Here is a 21,951-nt window from a genome sequence, read left to right as displayed (position 1 = left end):
AGTTTTATACAGGTCATATTTTGCCAGACAGGGCGCAAGCAGACCTTGTTTGCACCGTTTAAATCATATTTATGCGTAGTTTTATTCTTGCCAGGATACTACAACGGCAATGTAAAAAGGATTAAGCCCTTTCCCATTGGTCATCTGGATACGTGATTATACAGCTCGGGTATTTGTTGACTAATACTGGAACTGTTTAATCATTCTGAATAACAATAGTAGCTCTCACAACAGTTTCACTACACGTTATCTCAAACGTGTTTTGACGGAGTGGACTATGACATAATGTATGGTAAATATAGCAACGGGGGGGGTGTTTCAGATGGAGCAACACCCTGCGTGAGTTGAGAGAGTGCGAGACAGAGCAAGCAGCGCTACACATCAATAAACGCAACACGCCGCAAACAGTAGGCAGCCTCGGCAGGAATGTCTTTGGCACTGATCTCATTGGATTCCAAACGCAGCATTCTCAGCCTGGAGAAGTTTGTCATGTCGACTGGACCGCAGAAGCTGCTCAGGGAGAACTCTGAAAGGCACGAGAGGAGAGAACTATTAAGGGAGGCTACATGCTCAAGTCCGGTGGTTCTCAACCTTTTTGTATAGGTTCAAGGTTTCATTTATTTTCATTGCAACACAAGAAAAACACACAAACAAATCTATGGATTTAAGAGTTTCCCAGCTTGAGGAAAGAAGCTGCTGTGAAGGGTGATATTTCTGCGTCTCTTGCAAGACAGTGACTAACTGTGAATGGGTGGGTATTTTCTTTTAATATCCGTTCGGCTCTGCGCAGGCACCTCTTGTCACCAATATCCCTGATACTCAGTAGATGGGTACCTTTGATGTGCTGGACAGTTTTAATCCCCTGTAAGCCCTCCTGTCCTATGCCGTGCACATCTCATGCCAGTTTGTAATGTTTCCAGTCAGGGCACTTTGCTGGGATTTTTGTTCTTCCTAAGTTCCCTTGAGAAATAAAGACGTCTTTGTTCCTTTTTAAGAATGGATTTCACTATACAGATGATGTGGACTGTAACCAAAAAAATGTGCTACCTTAAAACATATTTGTGTGTTTTCTGAGAGTGGTGATTTTTTCAAATATTTGAATGTATGTACACAAATACAATACAGATAACATAACATAACATAATTTAGGCCAGGGGTTCTCAACTTTTTTCAGTTAAAGTGGCAATCTTGAAGAATTACATTTAAATAAATCTTTATATATTTGCAGTATTGTGAAGAAGGTGTTTGTGGTGACATTCCTGGGGGGAAAAACATGCTGTATTCAATGTTTTTCTTCATTGCATATACACACAAAAACTGAACTATGCACACAATTCTGAAAACTTGAAGGACATGTATCAACAATAACTTCAAGCACGTCCGCATTGGCTTCACTTTATAAAACCGCAGGTTGCCGCCCGGTTAACATGCATCAACTCAAAGGAACGTATTCTGTGAGAGAATCGGTCGGCCCATCACAGCGGTCTTTGAGCTCGAGGATATGGGTGAGTTGTCCCTTGAACAAGTGGGCTGATGGTGCAGTGTTTGGTGTGCGTGATGACGTCATCCGGAAGAGACCTGCTGTAGAAGGATTGGTGAATACGAGGAGCTGATATGAGAGCGTTGAAACTACTGCTTTGTTTTCTGTTCTTAGAAATGTAAGTCCTTTATCTTTTAGCGTCTTTGCGGGTGGCTACGGCCCAATTGGAATTTCTTGATTAAGGCCAGAGATGCAGTGTACAGCGTAGTAGAGATTTTAACTGTCTGTTTCAATGTCTGTCAACAGCAGTATGCTAGCTAACATTAGCCCCAAGGGCTAGATCTTTTACCGTTGCTCTTTCACTGGCTATTATGGTACCGCTTGGGAATTACTGATGTTATCATCCAGATTTTAACTCCGAAATATCAAACATGTTTGTTACTATTGGGGGGCCCGATGAGGCTAGGGAGGTTTAAGACTGGATCTGTTACCCCCACACATTACCTGATAATTTGGGCTAAATATTGATACCGACCGAGACCCTGGACCGGAATTCCCCTCCAATTGTCGCGGAGGGTGAATCGGGGTTAAATTGCCACAAAAGCTCCCATAGTCTTAGCCCTGCTTTAGGCCCTGTTCTGATTGTATAAAGAATTCTATTGGTCACCTTCCCAAATAAATTAGGAAAAAAACATAATGTACTAAATGAACATCATGCTGTATTGAAGAAGACTTGAAACTAGAGATTGAGACCATAAACTCATGTTTACAATGTTTACTGAGGTAATAAATCAAGAGAGAAGTAGAGTCATTTTCTCATAGACTTCTATACAACCAGAGGAGTCGCCCCCTGATGGACACTAGAGAGAATGCAGCTTTAAGGCATTTTTAGCATTGGCTTCACTTTGCAGAACCGGAGATTGACACCTGGCCTCTACCTGATGATGTGACGTTTATTTTTACGCTTTTTGTCAATGTGAATTCTTGAACACATTTAGATAGCTTTTTAAATTAAAATCAGTTCATTTAACTATCGTTGGGCGCGGTGCAACAAACCAAACTCTCCAAGAACTACAGAAAATATGTTATTACGTGTTAGAATGTTGAGCTTCCATGTAATAAATAACACATCTAGAAACAACGTGGGTGAACTGTTGCATGTCTGAACAATTCAAACCCACACAAGCAACATTAAATCCTTGAATACATTTAGGATCACTACTTTACCTTTATATTACATTTCATAGTAACAGAGAAGTGTCCATACCTTTGATCTTATTGGCATGTAAATAAAGGTTCTCCAGGTTCCTACTTGACAACGGGGATCTTCTCCAGTTTATTGAAAGAAAGGTCAAGCTCAACCAGCGTGCTGATGTTGAAGACATTGAATGGAAGTCCTTTATCTGTCAGCTTGTTATGAGCCAAGCGGACAAACTGCAGATTGGGATTCATGGTGAGAAAGCCCGTCGGCACACTCTCTATGTTGTTAAACTCCAGGTAGAGCTGCTGCAGACTCTCAGGGAGGTTGCCAGGGATTTCCCTCAGCCGGTTTTTCTTCAAATCTAGCAGGGTCAGAGACTTCAGGTCCTTGAACACACCTCCAACGTCCTCTAGGACATTTGCTCGGAGCTGAAGGGTGGCGAGGTTGACCATCCCCTCGAACGAGTTGGAGAGGACTTTCGAGATGTTGTTGTGCCCAAGTCGCAGGTCTGTGATGGACTTCGGCAAGTTGGGGAGCACACGTGTGAGCTCATTGTGATCCAAGAGGAGCCGGTCCAGGTGCTTGAGCTTGCTAAAGACGCTCTCGCTGATCTTGTCTGAGTTCAGCTGGTTGTGAAACAGCACGACCCAGACTAAGTTGGTGGCGTTGTCAAACACCCCATCCTGGATGCCATGTGACAGTACATAGCCGTAGGGAAGCTTGAGGGGCAATCGCACTCCAGGGGGCAATCCACATCCTCGGCCCGCCAGCCGGTGTGCTGCAGCCGCCCACGCAGATGGGACAGCCACTGGAGCTGGCTGTAATGCTGGCTGATGCTCAGATCCACTACTCCCATAGCGAGGAGGAACATCACGGTCCACATGATGCCTGCAGAAAAAGTAAAAGTACTAATACTGAATTATGCTCATTTAAGACGGATCTACTTCTCTCTGCTCCACTTTTTAAATGTACAGCAGGTACAATATACCTACTGGTTGGTTGGTCAGACGCGATGCCTCCTCCCTTCCTCACGTCGCCTGTGTTTTTCTCCGACTGAGTGGAATATGTTGCTGGTATAGAATAAATACCGCCCCCCCCCCACCCTTCTCTACGTAGCTGCAGCCCCGGCCTCAGACACCACTCTCATTAGACGACATACTGTACATTCATGGAAAACCTGCACTGCAACATATCACCTCCAGCCATAACAATATCAATCCCATCTGTAAACCAGTGCAGACATCTCCTTTTTAACGGCCTTGTTTTCCCTCACCTTGTCATGCCTTATCATTACGACAGCCACTCTTAAGTGTGGCTTGCTGTTTATTGCAGCAGCGTGGAGGTTATGGAGAGGGTGGGGGGGGGGGGGGCTTATGGTATAGGCAATTTAACGAACCAGACACTGTAACTGGCTCTACGTTTCTTCTCATATAAAACAATTCCGCTTAGTTAAAACCTGACTCTGAAGTTGCAGCATGCTTTTGTTCATTATTCACTGGATGTTTGAACATGAACAAAGTATGACAAGCTCCGTCACTTGTCCACAATCATCCTCCGTAAACATATTTTTCCTTCTGCCTCTTGTCCTGGTACTCACTATACTTTTGATAATTACAGTGTTCTAACTGTGCAGAAAGTAAAGGTATGTTTTTTTGCTGGCGCCTGCAGAGAGATGTCCTTCCCCTCTGATTTGAAAATAGTCGTTCATTACAACTTTCTGTCATCACGTGATTGACCTTAATCACTAAATAATTACATGAGTGGACCTGAGGATACCCAGATGGCACTGTTTTGCACAAAGGCCTTGGCAGGATTTCAGTTACAGCACAACACTCTTTGACCAAAAACTACCCTTAATCAAACCAGTAGATGCAATTTTGTTTCCCGATCTTACATGATCCTATATTTAAGAAGCCAGACATGCCCTTCTGTGGTACTGTATCCTTCCTCACAAATGTATCCGAAGTAGCAGTAATCAGAAGAGAAATGAAAATGTTTCCAGGAAAACAATGTCCCTTTAAAGTCAGATGTATCATTCAGTTAAGATCAAACAATGTTTAAATCTCCCTATTATCCACAGGCACAAATATCGTTTTTCTGACAGGACAGCTTTGCGTTCAGTCTGTGTGTGTGTGTGTGTGTGTGCGTGCGTGCGTGTGTGTGTGTCTCTATGAGTGCACCACAAAGACAGTCTGAATGAAAACAGGATGCAAAAGCTGGAAATATTGTCTTATAATTGAAGCAACATGTTTAATTCAAAACATTCGGTGTGGGTGTCATATATTCACGGATCCAACTAAAGCCTCAAAAGCCTACATAATCCCAATTATATGACTACAGACAATAAACGTTTAACCCAGAGGAATTCTGCTGTTGTGGGTTGTAGCGTAAGGTAAAACCAGAACCAGAAGAATGGATTTCTTGGAAAACTATAAATGGAGTTGACTGTATTCATAAAAATATATGATGCTTTAAAAAGTATTTGGGTATTTGTTGCTTGGGAATTCTTTAAAAATGAAAAGATCAAAGAGCACGTATCCATCTTCAGGAAAATACTGGGGCTTAACATAATTAAGGCAGCGGTTCTCTACCTTTTGTAACTTGAGGCTCACTTCTCGGATTGGTCAAAAAATTTCCAAGGACCACTTTCCAAAATAAATGAGGAAAAAACAACATGGCAAAAAAGGAGAGAAAATAAATATGTGTTATGCCACAGTCAGCTGTATTGACCAAAATAAATATTCATGCATAATATATATATATATATATTTCTTCATAAACAGTTGGATGGACTGCCATAAAGCTTGCTTCATATCAAGCGTGTCACTTCACGTCATCACAACAAGAGCATGGTAACATTTTTATCAATTTTAAGATGCTTTCTGCGTTCTTTTATTAACATAAATATGTACTAATATAATTAAGAGATTTTGCACTCAAGAACTTACATTACCAGTGTTTTAACAGAGGCGTCTGTGTTGCAATGAGGTTGATTCAACCTTGCGATGAGTTTCTTTTTCACATAAATTTGTGTCTTTAATCTCTTCACTTTATAATCTCAGAAAAAATACAAGTTTTGTTCCTGTAAATTTTGTGAGTATAACACTTAAATCTCAGAGAATATCCGAGTCTTCTCTCTGAAATTTTGCTGTAATTTGATTTGATTTGCATTTACATGCCAGAAAAAACTTCCTTTAATTGAGCTGCTGGACATTTATTTGACTTCATGCCAACAGTGAACTGCTAACTGGTCAAACAACACGCAAAACCACAGAGAATATCAAAAGATTTAATCCAGAGCAAAAGACAGACAATAGTGACATTTTCCACCTCTTGTCGTCCTCTAAAAGTCTACTGTCCACTTTTATTTATTTAAGTTACTGCTTTAATGCTAAACAAGCTACAAGACTCAGTTTCTGTCTCATGAGCACAGCAAGCTTGATAAGCGCTACATATGGTCAATACGTTTTAGATACTGCACACCCACAATTAGAAATACTAGCATCACAAACACAAGATGTGGTTTCTGGTAATAGTCATTCAATTGACAAAATGAATCAATGCGAGCAAACTATCTTAACAACGCCCTCGAGGCAAAACAAGTCATTCTCAACGGTTTCTTACGCTGAGAGCAGAAAAACACAAGAGGCAGAAAACACGTCAGTTGATGCCAAACATGAACCTTAAACTAATAAAAATACAGCAGATTTCTGTTTCCTCTTTGAGAGGATTTATGAATATGCATTGATGCACACACAGAATACTTTTCAATGCATAGAAAGTCCTTAAAGCACATTTCTAAAAACGCTTATCGATGCTTTATAAGTTTTAAAATAACATAATTTAAGGTAAACAGAAATAAATTAAAACCGTTCAAAATATACTATAAAGGTATTAGAGCCACTTGACAATGCAAAACATCCCTAAAGTTCGCCTTGAAAGCTTTTTTCCCAACTAATTGTTGTGCATGTGTCTGTGTGAAACTGAATACCTCTTACACAGGCTGTACTTCACAAGCCTGGAAGTTGTGTGGCAGCGTTTTTACTTTTCTTTCTTCTCTTCAACAGTAGAGGATTAGTTGAGTCATCGATGGTTTTGATTTTTATTTGCTCATAGTCCACTCTCATCGTTTGCAAGGCGTTTGTCATTTCCTCCTGATAATCACAATAACAATATCACTTTTATCAAACACAGCATAGAACAAAAGCCGCACATCCAGTTTTAAGTTAAAACTGTATGGATTCCATTGTGTGGCGACGGAAACGATCATAAAATATTATCACGGAATATTTAAAAATAAACAATACTATCAAACATTCACCCGCAAACCCACTCCTGATTCTGCAATAGATGAAAATCAACCAGGAGCCGATTCTGTGCATTTAAAGAAGCAGCACCGACACTTACCTTAACCTTCTCCCAGACCTCTTGCTCCTCCTGCAGCACGCGGCTGGTGTGAAGAGGCGTCTGTGGGACCTCCACAGACTGCTGCATTGGTGAGAGAACATGAATGAGTGTCCATCAAATCCCACAAAACATCTCTCAAAAGCAGCAGTTGCTCAAACAGATTCAAGCTTCCGGGCGGCCGCTCACATTGATCCAGGGATGGTTTATGAAGTCGGTGATGTTCATTCTCTGGGTGGGCTCGGTTTTCAGTAAGTGACAGATTAGATGTTTGGCTGAAACAGGAAATCATCATCATCATCATCATCATCTCACTAATATGTCATGCAGTAACTGCAATTATGTGTGACCAATTCTCCAAAGCCTCCATTCCTATGACATCATTTACATGAACGTCAAACTAAATTAATCTGAATGCCTTTGCAATGTACTGTATAATTCATAAAATCTATTATTAACTATTAACTATTATTGCTCTGCCGCTGTGCTTCTGGATTTGTTGTGACGTGAGTAACTGAAAGCTTTCTGTTCATACTGTTTATCCCCATATTAAAAATGGTTTTACCACTTTTGGAAAAGGGTAGAGTGCTTGTAAATGCTAAAAAAAGGGAAAGTATGGCGCGTCTTCGCAGGGGAAATGCTTAATTCAAGTAGACGAGAATGCATGGAGAGTGAAACAGAAAGGGAAGGAGCATTGAGCATGACACATTCGCCTCTCTCACCTTCCTCAGACACATCGCACCACTCTGCGTTGGGGAAATCATATTGTCCGTTACGGATCCGTCTTTTCATTCCTGGGGATATTGCCAGACCATGGTGTGAGAAAAAGGGAGGATATCCACAAAGTCTGTGTATAACAGAGAAGAATATAATTAGAAGCAACAATCATTTCTCGAAGCCTCAAAGTGAACAATGTCTGATTGCATGATGCAAAAAAACTTCACAATGATTTGACTCACAGAATATACATGATGACGCCCAGGGACCACATGTCACAGGATCTGTCGTACTTCTCTGGACCAAGAACTTCTGGAGCTGCCACAGTGTCAAGAGAAATGCTTTCAATGTCGAGGAATCGCTTCTGTTTCACATTTAATGCCTTTCTACAATCAAAACCACGTCATAAACGCGGTGTATTCAGTGTTTTTACAACCAGTTCACGGGATGTAACTTCTCATTACTCGCACGAGTCCTGCCCATTTTCCAAAAGAAGCAAACCATTAAATTCCCCCCCCGAGGGGAAAACACTCCACAAAGAGGCTGTTACATCAGGGGAGGCATCATCTCACAGGAACTCACACAGATCAATAGCGCTTTTTCCATTCGAGTGAATTTCATGGGAACTTTTGAAATGTTGCATGAAAAGAAATGGGAACTAGGCGCTTTCTATCAACTGGTTGGGAGCAAATCAAACTTTAAATAGTTTGCATTACGCATGTAATCCGACAGTAAACAGAGTAGAAGAAGAAGTAGAGGTTGGGAACCGGAAACAAAACAAGTCGTCTTGGCCGACTAACCATCTACAAGAGAAGAATGGAGAGAGGTCTTCAGGTATTTGTTTCAGTTGGTTTACATTGTTCTTTCATGTCAGCTATTGGCCATGTTTCATGTTGTCTGCAGACAAAGACGATATAAATATACATCCAGGAAGACGCAGACAGCAGAAACAGCTGATAAGTCATGTGAGTTAAATGTTTCCTAGATATTTATAACACTTAACTCCTTTTTGACAATAAAACAAAAATTCCTGAAGTGTATCTTTAACCTGATGACGTAACTTTCACATGTCACATGTGGCGTCTTACCAACATAGTAGGGGGTAAAACAAGGTGTCGCTAAAGAGTTTAAGGTGGTGATTTCTTTGGCAAACCCAAAGTCCGTCAGCTTGAGGAGAGCATCTGGCCTTTTGGAGGTGTACAGCAGGTTCTCTGGCTGAAAGAGAATACATGGTCATCAACCACAAACAAAGGAAAATAGAAATACGATAAATAGCTAATTTAAATGCACATGTCTCCATGTCTTTCATGGTAACAAACGTTACCACAAATTAAGTTTAAAATGTTCAGTTTTGTCTTTAATCTCCGATAAAGAAACAGGCACAGAAGCCCATTGAAGCCGAGGAGGTCGGATATTAAAGATGCTGCAAATATTCTCATTTCTCTCATTTTGCAGCTTTTCTGGTGGCAAAACCAGGCAAAACTTTGAACTATCAAGTCTGCAGTTCAGTCTGTCCAGGGTGCTCTGTAGCATGTTATTCCCTTCTCTGTCTCGTGGTTCCTGACTCTCTTAATTTAACACATAAGACATTTTCAATATCTCATCTGGTGACTCCACTCAAGAGGCAAACCTCCTGCGGGCCGTCAGAGTGATAACTGCATATTTGTGTTATGCACACAACTGCCCTGTAACGATGAGTATTAATGTGATATCTCATTAGAAAGCTACGGTTCTTGTAATTCGATTTATGCAAACCATTTCAAGATACAATAACAACAGCAGGGACAGTTAACGTCTCTGTCAAACAAGCACTCCAAAAATAGCCGATAAAATATCGCCGTGACTCACCGATTATGATCCATAACGTCCCCCTCATGCATGCTAGTCCAGCAAAAACGGTCTTGCTAGGTGGCTAAGGGTCCACTCGATCGAATCCAGTAAAAGATTTAGTCCAAAACACATTAGTACGTCCATAAAGACCCACGGGGGGCTGTTGCATCATTTCAAATTAGCCAGCAGATATGATAACTCGCGATCATATTTCGGAATAACTTCACGTTCCGTGTCAACAGAGCGGAGATTTTCATCACAAAATGGAGCCTACATTCCGCCGGTTAGATTGACACCTCATTTGACCCAATAGGAGCTTCTATAGCCCGGCCACAGTCTGGAACAGCCAATGAGAGTCCGCTTTGAAAGACAATGCCCGCCTCTCTTCTTTGGGTATAGCTCGAGCCAATCGCAACAGATCCTGTTCAAACTCAGGCTCCACATAGCCAATGAAATTACGAAGCCAGGGATATGCAGATTTATCAGATTGAATGCTGGGAAAGTTTTCTAACCTGAACTGGAAACCATGAGTCAAGTTCCTGGGACAGAGTGTGAAGACTAAAGTCTGGTTCATGAGAATTTTCAAGAATCTGTGAAAGTTGATATGATATAGCGAACCATATATTAACATAAATAAACTGTAGTTCGAATTTCGGACATGTAATTTATCGTAGTATATGCGTGGTGACGCGATCCTCCAATTTTGACGTGGTGATGCGAGCCTCCAAATGCGTTTTTATGCAGCCGCACTCTTAGTAAACCACGTGTAAAATATAAACTTTCTGTCGTATTGTTATCAAATTTTAACTTATACTAGGCGTCATGACTGTTGGCTGTCGAATGAGAGTCTTTTCAAGCCTGTAAGTCCCAGCCATAGATAGCTGCTGCCATCATCTGTTGGCCAAAACAAATCTAGGCGGAAGTAAAATGCTTCTCTTTCACTGTGCTGAAAACGCATTAGCTCAATGCTAGTAGCACTTACAGTGATTCTGACTGATTATGAAGAAACTTCAGAGTGTTGCCGTTCAATAAAGACTAAAACCATACATGTACTGCCAATGGTTCAATAAGAGCTGTCAGTTTACTTTGGGCACGCGGTTGATAGGCGTTTTAGGCAAATTATGCAGGAGTGAGAAGAGGATGCATGCTGGACTCTCACTATCAATGTGTTCTTCAGTTATTAATCTAATTAATGAAATATATCATGTCCAATTACGTATGTAACAATAGGCCTAATAGGTCCCAAGATCATAAACACTATATACGGTTCTGTTTTGTAAAACTGCACTTGTTATGTGCCTTTATGCTACACTCTCAGAAATAAGGGTTCCAAACCGGTTCTTGCTGAAGGGCTGAATTTCTACCCAGAACCATTTGCTGCAGAAGAACCTTTTTTTGAGCAAAGTAGTTTTCATGCGTTCTTTGAGACTACGGGTTCCACATCAGCCCTTGGAATATAAAAGGGTCTAGATGGAACCCTTGGAACATACAATGATCCCGATAGAACTTTTTGGGCAAGTTCGAGATGAAACCCTTGGAACATACAATGATCCCGAGAGAATCATAGGGTGGGTTGTAGATTAAACCCTTGAAATAGAAAAGGCTCTCGATAGAACCCTCTGTGTGGGTTCTAGATGAAACCCTTGGAGGTAGAAAACCCCTGGTTAGCCGTTAAAAGGTGGAAATGATAGAACCTCCAGAGAGTTCTAGATGGAACCATTACGCCATAGACAGCACCTCTCATTGGAGGTTCTGGGTGGAAACTTTCAAAGATAGTTCTAGGTATAATCCTTCATGTTGAATTCTAGGTACAACCCTCTAAACGGGTTCCAGGTGGAACCTTTATAAAAAGGTCCAACCAGGAACCAAAAATGATTCTCCTATGATGACAAGCCGGAGAACCCTTATCACCTTTATTTCTAAGAGTGTACAGCAGAAAATAAAAAGTAGAAATGGAGCTCAGTGACCAAATAAAGAAAAATCGTTGAAGGAAAAGCTTCCATTGTTGGACTTGTTCATGGAAACAATAGTGGGTTTTCCATTAAGGACTGTCTAGTGTGATTATTTCAGCCGAGAGGAATTTACTCACTGCTGATCATCAAATACTTTGACAGGATGCATAATTGTCAGTGGCATGAGAGCACAATAACAACAAACCCACAGCTTTTATTGAGTTAAGAGTGATCTCATGTTACAAGTGTTGTCTTTAACATACACAACTTTAACATTACCTTGATGTCTCTGTGGGCGATGTTGATGGAATGCAAGAAATGTATGGCTTCCCCTATACTTTTCATGATGTCAGAGGCCTCTGAGTGAAAAGGGAAGTGAAGAGAGATGACATGGACACGCCGGAGTACAAACAGAGAGATGCAGATTAAATTTTACATTCAGCAGCACATTTAGTAATTGTTCAAAGTTAAAATCCTTTAGATTTGTACCTGGTTCACCTGAGATTTGGCCACTGATGATGCTGATTGTTCAAATCTCATTAACATGTTTTGTAAATAATATTTTTTGATAGCAAGCCACAGTGAGCCGTCACAGGCTGCACTCTTCAGTAAGGCTCCTTTTACTGGTTGCTGTTCGGTGCAAAAGTATTCACACTGTGTGCACCAATAAACACGCCATGAAAGGAAAAAGGTCAAGTATTGACTGCCCCAATAATCCTGGGTCGTGTTGCATCAAACCACAGTTACCAACTGGTACCAACCAGGTCAGAAATCTTAAGGATTGTAACTTGGTCTTGCTTGAGAAATGATAATCTCTTTACCTCTTTCTGTAAATGCGTGATTCCCTCTGTCTTGAATGTGACAGAATAATTCACCTCCATCCATACTGAAAAAACAAAAACAAAACATAAATATCGTGTAATAAATCGGTAAAGGCATTGGGGCATGTCAGTTCTTTTACTCCTCAATGAAATACTTTCTCCTGCAAGAAGGTCACAAATGATCCACAAGGCTGTCCAAGAGGCAAATTTTTACTAACTTGTGAATGAAAAATCATTGTTGCTTTCATGGAGATCAACCTTAGAGGCCTGTTTAAGTCCTTCAAACTTGGAATGCTTTATGTCGCTGTCAGTGTCTGGAGGTTAAGATGAGGACCTTGGAGATGTTACAGACTCCCAAAGTAAATACTCTGGACCAAGGGTTGCACAAGATGGCTTTGCCTCCTCCAAGGCGGCATGATTAAAAGTTATTTTGTATGTCGGGGGATAAACTGTATTCACCTTATTCTTTGCCTGATCTCGGGCGCTTACGTATTTTACGTTATTTTCATTTTAGAGCGGGTTACTTTGCCTAGTTTTATGATCCTTTACTTGCCAAAAAAAATAAAATGTTTTAAGCTTTAAAAAAAAAAGCTGTTACACTGAAATTATTTTCGTCAAAGCAAGACACTGCCAATTCATTCTTTAGGTAGAGTAAAACAGCTGGAAACATCCCTCACTAAACACACAGTCATTATTAGTCACTGTTGTTCTGGGTCAGGATTGAATTATGACACAACATTAATCACATCCTGTCCAGCTTTGAGAGCATTTTATTTTATTTTGTAACATATGAGTTGGCTGTAGATCAAGTGGACACCTGCGTGGTTTTGTTTTACACAAAGCTGCCTCTGACTGCTTTTCATTACTTTGCACCCTGAAGCGTTTTGAAACTTTCTCCCCTCAGTTGGTGAGTTGGTGCGGATTAACGAAGCTTACATTATGCAACTATGTTGTAAGACCACACATACTGTGTTGGCTCTGGATTTGTGTGTGTGTGTGTGTGTGTGTGTGTGTGTGTGTGCGCGTGCAGGAGAACACACCACTCCATTATGATGAGGAGGCACTTCCTGCCGTGGTAGAGATTCTCATAAACATCGATGATGGGCACAATGTGGGGGCAAGGTGACACCTTCCAGTGGAGCTCCACCTCCCGTCTGGCCTCTGGACAATCCTGCAGCATCTGAAAGACACGAAGCGGGAAGACGTGTTACTTTCAAACACAGTCACGTGAACCTGCTCTTGGTTTAATAAGGTCATGTTTTGGTTTGAATTTCGCAAAAGGAAAAATACAATTCTAAGTAGTTTTTTAAAAGCAATTATAGGGCTCAGGCATTTCCCCTGTGAAGATAAATGTTACTGCAGGAAGGCTTTGCCTCGGTTGCAAATAGAGACGCTTTGAAGAAGATTACCAACCGTGCCAATAGAGAGTGCATACATTCAAGGCAATTACCTGTCAGGGCAATTAACTGTGAGAGGGGTATTTATGATACGTTGGGCTCAACAGAATACTGATAACAAGATGCATTTCCTTCTTTCACAAGTGTTGTGAATTTCAGCTGCATTCCTCTGTGGTATTTTCATGATTTAAATTTGTAGGATGTCAGTTTCACAATCTTCTGTAACGGACTCTTTCAGAGGTCCTCGGTCTGAGTTACTGTGGTCTTTTTCTGTCTCACATACGTATATCAGGATGATATGCTCCCACACAAGATGCACTGCTATCACAAGACCTCAGACATGAGACATGTCAGTGCGAGGATCTAAGAGGATGATGGTTTACCGATGTCCAAAGAATCGGAGTAGGAAGACACCTGTAACTGGATGTTTAACTACTTAATTTATGCTTTGATCACTGGCGCTTCTTGTGTGTCTACTTTAAAGGAACAGTGAGTCCAAGTGGCCGCCATGATCAGAGCTGTTCGAATTCTCTAAATGCGAAAGGAAAGGTGCTTCAATGCTTCCTTTATTAGCCCCTTTAGCATAGGAAACACTGGACCTTCCTTTACCAAAGGAAAGTAGATAATTCCGCCCCATAATTCCTTGCGGCGGCACATTTAAAGTGACGCAGCATTCGGCCGTCCCTGAAAACAAACAATATGCTTATGTTACAGGTCTAACAATCATACTCATACAGTCAAAAAGTAATCGGATTCATGTTGATGAATATGAATCGACAGCGACAATCCGTTTGTTTCATTCTATATGTATATATTTACTTTGAACAAATGAGTAAAAAAAATATAAATATATATACAGTAAATATAGCAAACTGTCAATGAACAAATTCTCGTTCTCAATAACAAGAACCATCCGTAAAAAACAAAACAAGCTAAGCCTATGATAGATTATTAAACTGTTAAAAAGCTCAATATAAACGAACCGTTGAATCTACATTATTGCACAAAGGAAATATTGATATTTTACAGTTTCATTGATGTTGTACAAGAGTGAATTGTCTGTTTCTACTGCAGCAGCGTTGATTGTTAAGTGTGACAGCAGCAGGAGGGAAGGAGCTCCGGTTTCTGTCCTTCACACCACGAGGGAAGCAGCCTCTCACAAGAGGAGCTCTTTATATAGCCTGAATGCTTGTGAGTAATAGATTACATCATGACATGTTGTAGTTGTGCTTTTCGTAGTCCTTCTTCGTTGTAGTTTCATTGGCAGAACTACGTCAGTGAAATCCGCCGTTGCATCATAATTAAGTAGCTTAGTGGAAGTAGAGACGAATTCTCCTTCAATCTTTCCTTGACCCCATGATGTTTTCCATAGGTCAAGGAAAAGTGGTTAGGAATAGACGTTAGGAGGTCATTTTTGGACTTTTCGACCGCAGCCATTCTTCTTCACAGAGCCGGCCGCAATGTTTCTACAGTAGCCCGGAACAGACAAACCGATGCTTTGAGTGCATGTTAGCCTGCTTTACTGTTTTGCTCACAGTCGCTGCTCTGCACTGCTCTCATATGGCGGTTACAGCTGATAACGTCCTCACGAACGACGGCGTCTTCAGGGTAATCTCAGCACCCATCCTCCGGTTCCCACTCAGATAAACACGGTTCTGTCAGATAAACACGGTTCTGTCAGATAAACACGGTTCTCTCGCGGTTCTTTGCACTGTTAGCGCTGTTAGCGCTGTTAGCACCGTCGGCTGTGTGCCGCCAGCTCGCCGTCGCCTTGGTGGGAGGGAATCGAGATGCTCCCAATCCCGTCTCTTTCATCTTAAAGGAATATAAAGGTCTCTGTAATTGTCTTCAGTCCGAACATGCTAGAACTAAATAAAAGTGATTTTTCTTTTCAATAAAAAGACCATATTTGGGTGATCTCAAAATCACATACTTGTTAAAAACAAAGGTCAGGAAAAGGATTGGTACGTTAGTTTCTCCGTCTTGTTTACTCTCAAAACTCCTTCACTACTGAGAAGGAGATGATGACCAGACGTCATCATCTCTCAGCCATCTCAGGCCTCTCGCAGGAGGCTACTTTTAGACACAGGCATGTTCCCCTCTCTCCTTCTGGCTGTCAACACTCGTCTTTCAAAACACAGACAGCTCAACATGGTAGGTCAGAGAGGCCAGAGCTGCTGGACATTATATGTAATTTACAAACTTTGGAACATAAATTAGACTCTCACAAATCCATCTGTTGTGTACAAAGCCCTTAAATTACAAGTTCCCATAAAAATCTATAACTCACATCTAACCTCTTGAACTCTCCTAAATTCAAAATACAATTACTCACAGGCGCTTCATCTTTTTTGCCTTCGTCCAGAGGAATGCGGTGCGATAATGTATTGATCTCCCCCTGCGGGCTGAAACTGAGATTTAGAAGATGGTCCGTACCGAGCCGAGGAGAGGAACCAAGTGTGTGTGTGAGAGAAAAGTGATAAAAGTTCTGTTCCGTTAAACTTTCAGCTCGCTTGACATAACACATCCCGAGCAAACTTTTCTTGACTGCACTTTCTTTGACTGAGAAGGTGACAAGAGGACAGACAACCTCATCGCACGACAGTCATCATGGGCCAGGCTCTGATCCTGTTCTCCACGCACTAATAATGAAAAACAAGTTTCAGCGGCTTACTCGGAAAAGTTAAGATCTGATCGGAGGAAGTGTAGATAACAAGCAACTGGAGAGACAGAGGCCCCAGGAATCACTGGAAATGATGCGTGCATGCGAGGGTATATTCATTTGATTGAGTGCACAATGCTGTTTTGTAAATCCAAAGAATGTAAATGAAGATTAAATTCAAGTCTGTGTGATCTATTGCAAACTGCTGGATTTTTACTTTGCTATGACTTTAACGCTAAAAGTAGCACAATGTTCTCCAAAAATCCCCTTGGAAGCTTCATCTGTCTATATAAGGAATAAATGAAAACAAATACACGCAACATGAACATGATTATACAGAAATACTTTGTGTTATTAAGACATGCACGGAGTCTTTTCTAGTGTCGGACTGTGCAATAGCCATTGAGGTGATAAGACTGGTTCAAGTGTCAAAGATGAGCTCATCACCTCTGACACATGCTGAGAGCCACAAACAAAAACAACATCTATCGTCTGATCAATATTAAATATATATATATCACTATGACTAGACAAGAGTTTATCTAGTGAATACAGGTATGTTCTGCTTTCTTTAGGCGACTAGCAAATATTCAATTATAATGGTATCGAAACTCTCCTTCTAGACTAAGTCAATGGACTACATATTTCTTATTAAATAGCCACAATAACAAAATAAAAAAACACGAGCTCAGAAAGCGTGCATTGTCCTCTTATTATAGCCATCAATTTAAAATTAATTTAACAGGATTAAGATAACAGTACCTTAAGTGCAAACTTTTCTCCACTCTCTCTGTGGAATACTTCCAGCACTCTGCCATTTATCCCCATCCCGAGCACCTGGCTGGTTACACTGTAATCGTCTGTTATTACATTCCTTCTGATCTGAAGAGGGTTGTTAAACGGGTTCACAAAGCACTGTGGGAAAGGAGCGGAGATCAGTTTGGGCTGCTGCTGCTGCTGCTGCTGCTGCTGTTGGCTCGGGAGAGCCGGCTGGAGCTGATTCGACATGCTTTAACTATCGGCAACATATGAGTGGCAACAACCCGCTCCGACAGGTGCGTGTCACCGTCTGCTCACTGCGGGACGTGTCTGGTTAAATGTCCCAGCCGCAGCTCATGTTGTTGTCCCTGTGAGACATTAGTCGGGACTAAGTTCCTCCACCAGCGGACAAGTGACTGGCCGGGAAAGTCTGCTTTGATGTGAGACATTCTCGACTGGCTGCTGGAACAACTTGTCCCAGTGTGCAAATCACAAATCACTGAATGAACACAATTAATCAAACACGGGATAAACGAATCGCCAAACTTCCGGGCTAAAATGGTGGACTTGAAAGCAGCATCTCATAGTACCCAGGGAAAGCTCCTCCTCTATTTTTTAGAGGCAAGAGGGAGATCAAAATATATATATTTATGTACATAGTAGGCTAATTGGTTGAAATAAACCAATTTACAAATCCCAGTATCATTTATAAAATATTTTCTGTCTTTCTTTGGACAAAAACATTATTTTAAACTGTTTAAAGGGTCAAACAGCGACACCTGCAGGACAGAGGAGGACGAGCTCTTGCTGTCCTCCTTTAGGGCATGACATCTTGTATCAATTTGATTCATTTCTTTTTTTTGTTCATGATTTTGAATGAATCTACCATTTTCCTGAAGATATAATCAAGAAATAATGGATAGGCGCCTGAGCAATGGAGGTAGGGGGAGCAGCTGCACCCCGACTATTATTCCCGGGGGATCAATTGTGTTTTTGCATCTCCACTTTTTGATATATCTGGCCGCGTCGTATGTAGCATATTAATAAAAAATGTAATTCTCTGTCTTTTGTGCCATTTTCTCTTATGAACTCAAGAATCATGTCTGAACATCCGTAGTTGTCCTTTCACAAAGCACACAAACAGGAGATTTTCTGTGTCAGACAGTGTTTCCCATTATTTTACCTAGACTGTGTAGACCTGGACCTCGCCAGATCTCGCCAGACCTCGCCTTCGCTCTCTGCGGAGAGACCTGGTCACTAGGCGGGCTGTCCTCGGTGCGTCAGTGGTCTGCGGCGATGTCGGCAACCCACCTGACCCTGTTTTGTTCACCATTCTTTGTGGGTCTGACTATTTGGCCCTATAATCACCATTCATTTCTATACAACCAATTGTATTACAATTAAATCACCCACACTTATCTTATATTTTCTTAACATTATTTATTTGACAAGTACAAAGGAAAATGGCTATTGTTGTTAATGGTGATAACTCACGTCAGTGGGGCCATAAAGTGTAGTTGCAGCTCGCTGGGAAGAAAGCGGACTAGTTAGCTAGTTAGCTTGTCCTTCTCAAGAGCAGCTGGGAGTGAGGCGTAGGGACTGTTCGACCCTCAGCAAGCCAGCTAACTAGCTAATTCCACCATGCTTTAATGCTACACTGGTTACAGACAATAAGCCGAACAAAGTTGTCACTCATCTGGCGATAACAATGTGCTTTTCCTACGCTGTGTGGAATAAGTGTGTGGATTAAGTATTAAGTTGTTAAATGTGACTCTGCTTTTTTAGTGATTACTGCAAAACTGTGACTCGTCGTAAGTCAGTTTAGTTTATAGGGAAGTTAGCCCGCTAGCGCGCTACACATAAAAATGGCCGCTGCTCTGACCGTCGTGCTCCGTTGATATGAATGGGAATGTCCGTTCTGCTTGTTCTATTCTCCCTTGAAGTGTTTCCAAGCTCTACAACATGTTTGCGTGACAGTTCTGACCCTAACTCAACATGGACGGATCTTCATCTCAGAAAGTCCTCAGAAAGTCATCTCATCCACCCTCACATGTCATATGCTTTTTCCACTTAAACACAACACTGCCGCCACTGTCTCTTTATTTGCCTGAAGTTTTCTAATCTCATCCATCATACATACCACTGGATCCATAGTGCCCATTCCACTCTTAAATCCACTTTAATATGCTGTCACCATACCACTCTTCTCCCAGACATACAGTAGCCTCTCACTGACCGTCCGTAACATCAAAATAGGCCTGTGGTTTATTGGCTTGCTGGCATTCTTCAAAGGTTTCCTTGTTGGAATAATTGTCACTTCCTTCCAGCTCTCTGGGATTCTTCCTTCTTCTCATATTTTATTAGCAAATAACATCAACAACTTCCTCAGTCCCGCCATACGTAAGTATATAGAAATAGAAGAGGAGTAGAACGGACATTCCCATTCAAATCAATGTAGCAGGATGGTCAGAGCGGCGGCCATTGTTATTTACCGTTGCTACTGCGACAGTTGTAGCATGCTAACTTCCGTACTAAATACTCCCATTTTGTTGATCCTTACTTTCTCCTTGTTGCCTCCATAGACTGTATGTAGGAAGTGGATTTTGCCAAAGCCATCTTGGATTACGGCTGTCGTCATGTTGGGGTTTTTTTGCAGCCAATGAACGGAAGTTACTGGATTTGGAATGTGGAGGAGTAACGAAGAGACATGGTATACGTCTCTAGACGAAGTATTCAGATCTTTTCCCCCAGTAAAAGTAGCAATATTACTATTTAACAATAAAGAATAAAGAAGAGTAAAAAAAGTAGGGAACAAAAGAGATCTGCACACAGTTAATGTTCCAAATAGTTTATTCCTCTTTCTCTAGTAAGGCAAAGTTTTGATCTTCTTTTTATCTTGCACCTGAGTAGTTTTGCCTGGTTGTGTGCACAAATGGTCCTTCTTCTGTAGAAGTATAAGGTTGCATAAAATGGAAATACTCAAGTGAAGTAGAAGTACCTCAAAATTGTACCTCAGAACACAAATTTATTCAAAGTACTTTTAACCCGGTCTCAGCTGTTTATTACAGTTTTATTACATTTAATAAAACTTGATACACTATGGATTACATTTCCATAAACGACAAACAACTTGCCCTTTACCCAAATGTAGGGCATTATTATACATATATTCAGGGTCGGACAGGGAACAAAATTCAGCAAATTCAGCCCTCACAACTTCCATCTGGATTGAGATGTTGTGAAGAAGATGCAAGCTGAGATAATTGAATGAATGTTTTAGGACCAAAGACACTGGATATTTTGGAAAGAAGTGTTTCCAGTGTGCGTGAGATATGTATCTGTGTCTGATGGCGTGCAGACTAAGTTATTTCACTTTTATTAAGACAGTAATGAAACAGCAAATGGCATACATCAAGCTCTGATGCACGTTCTGGAAAAGCATGAATTGGATATAAGTCACATGACAGAATATGCAGCAGACGATGCCAACGATGACCAATAAATGGTCAGAGTCAAGAAACAGATGCAGCACAGAGCTCATCAATAAAAATGGACTTCAGATATCTGTGAACTGTGTTCTGTCATTTAAGGACTTCTCTCTGGATGTGCAAAGTGAGAAAGGACTACTTGAATCAGTCAAGAGTAGCAAAACATATCCCTGGAGAAAGTAGACTTGGTGAGCCCTCTTTTTGTCTTTTGCATTTTAAATGTTTAAGTTTTTTTACTGTGAAGGTCCAAATTGTGATTTCTTTGATAATTTATGTGGAGGTTTATTCACATAAAATTCCATAATGATTACTATTTAATGGAACATACAATTCTTTTTGGTTTCCCAATTGAATAATTGTAACATATACTGTATATTCACACAAGACAGCACCCCACGGTTTTGCCGTTTCGTGCACCAATTCCTGCCAAAAACGAATTAAAAGGAAGTCAGAATGTCTGCTGTCGGTTTGGCATGTGCAAGTATGGATGAAGCTGCAAATTAATGAATAAGCCTGCAAAAAAAAAGAAAATACTGTGCAGCTACGATAAGGGGTATTAAGTGTTCACACAGGGAAGTTGATGTACCTCCAAAATAAATGATCCACTGATTTACAGACTTCTCTTTCCCAAATGTAAATCTGTGGTAAAAACTATTTTTGGGGCCCAATGGCATTACATAACGGACCTATATAGACCGACTATAGCTAATACATTGCATACTGTTTCTTTTTACTTAGTACGTACTGCAGCTGCCCTTACAAAGTACGTATTGTTGCATGCTGTACGCATTCAATTGAGACATACTACTTACTCATAACTATAGACTATAAGAAGTGGACGTAGTCATCGTGGCATACTGAATAGTATGGTAGTATAAGGGTATTGGGACGCCCAGCGCCCTTACTTGATCTACTCCCTCTCACCACATCCTCCCACTCACTCTCCCTCCTCTCATAGCTACAGTTTCTCTCTTCCTCACTAAACTCCATGCTGTTGTTGGCAACATGTGTCTCCTTCCCCTTCCATCCTGCCAGCGTTAATATGGAACAGTGTATGAATATGGTTTCGGGCCCTAAACTGGTCGATATCCTTTCAAAATGTCAAGTCTGCAAATATAAAGGTCATTTAATCACTCAGATAATGAGTAAGCGTCATACGATGACCACTTCCGCTCACTCCATCCATCCGTGTGCTTCGTTCGGCCTGCGGAACTAACGTTGACGCGTACAGTTTCACGTC

At 41.1% G+C, this 21,951-nt stretch overlaps 1 protein-coding gene and 1 pseudogene across 1 annotated transcript; both read right to left on the bottom strand.

The window, feature by feature from the left end:
* Window positions 1–374: 374 nt before the first annotated feature.
* LOC116382631 (fibromodulin-like) lies at window positions 375–3,564 on the bottom strand (annotated as a pseudogene).
* Window positions 3,565–5,967: 2,403 nt separating this feature from the next.
* LOC116382308 (MAP kinase-activated protein kinase 2-like) lies at window positions 5,968–17,518 on the bottom strand. Its single transcript, XM_031845262.1, has 10 exons — window positions 17,227–17,518; window positions 13,446–13,585; window positions 12,406–12,470; window positions 11,864–11,943; window positions 8,891–9,017; window positions 8,045–8,120; window positions 7,808–7,932; window positions 7,275–7,360; window positions 7,089–7,169; window positions 5,968–6,835 (listed from the first exon to the last, which is right to left on the bottom strand). The coding sequence occupies exons 1-10, from the start codon at window positions 17,470–17,472 to the stop codon at window positions 6,692–6,694; spliced, it is 1,170 nt and encodes a 389-aa protein (XP_031701122.1). The 5' UTR covers window positions 17,473–17,518; the 3' UTR covers window positions 5,968–6,691.
* Window positions 17,519–21,951: the final 4,433 nt, after the last annotated feature.

The sequence above is a fragment of the Anarrhichthys ocellatus genome, unplaced genomic scaffold (assembly GCF_004355925.1).
Source record: "Anarrhichthys ocellatus isolate YVR2014 unplaced genomic scaffold, GSC_Weel_1.0 scaffold5, whole genome shotgun sequence".
In the NCBI taxonomy this organism is placed as follows: Eukaryota; Metazoa; Chordata; class Actinopteri; order Perciformes; family Anarhichadidae; genus Anarrhichthys; species Anarrhichthys ocellatus.
Note: the sequence above shows the minus strand (reverse complement) of the source record. Positions and strands in the feature narration are given on the sequence as shown.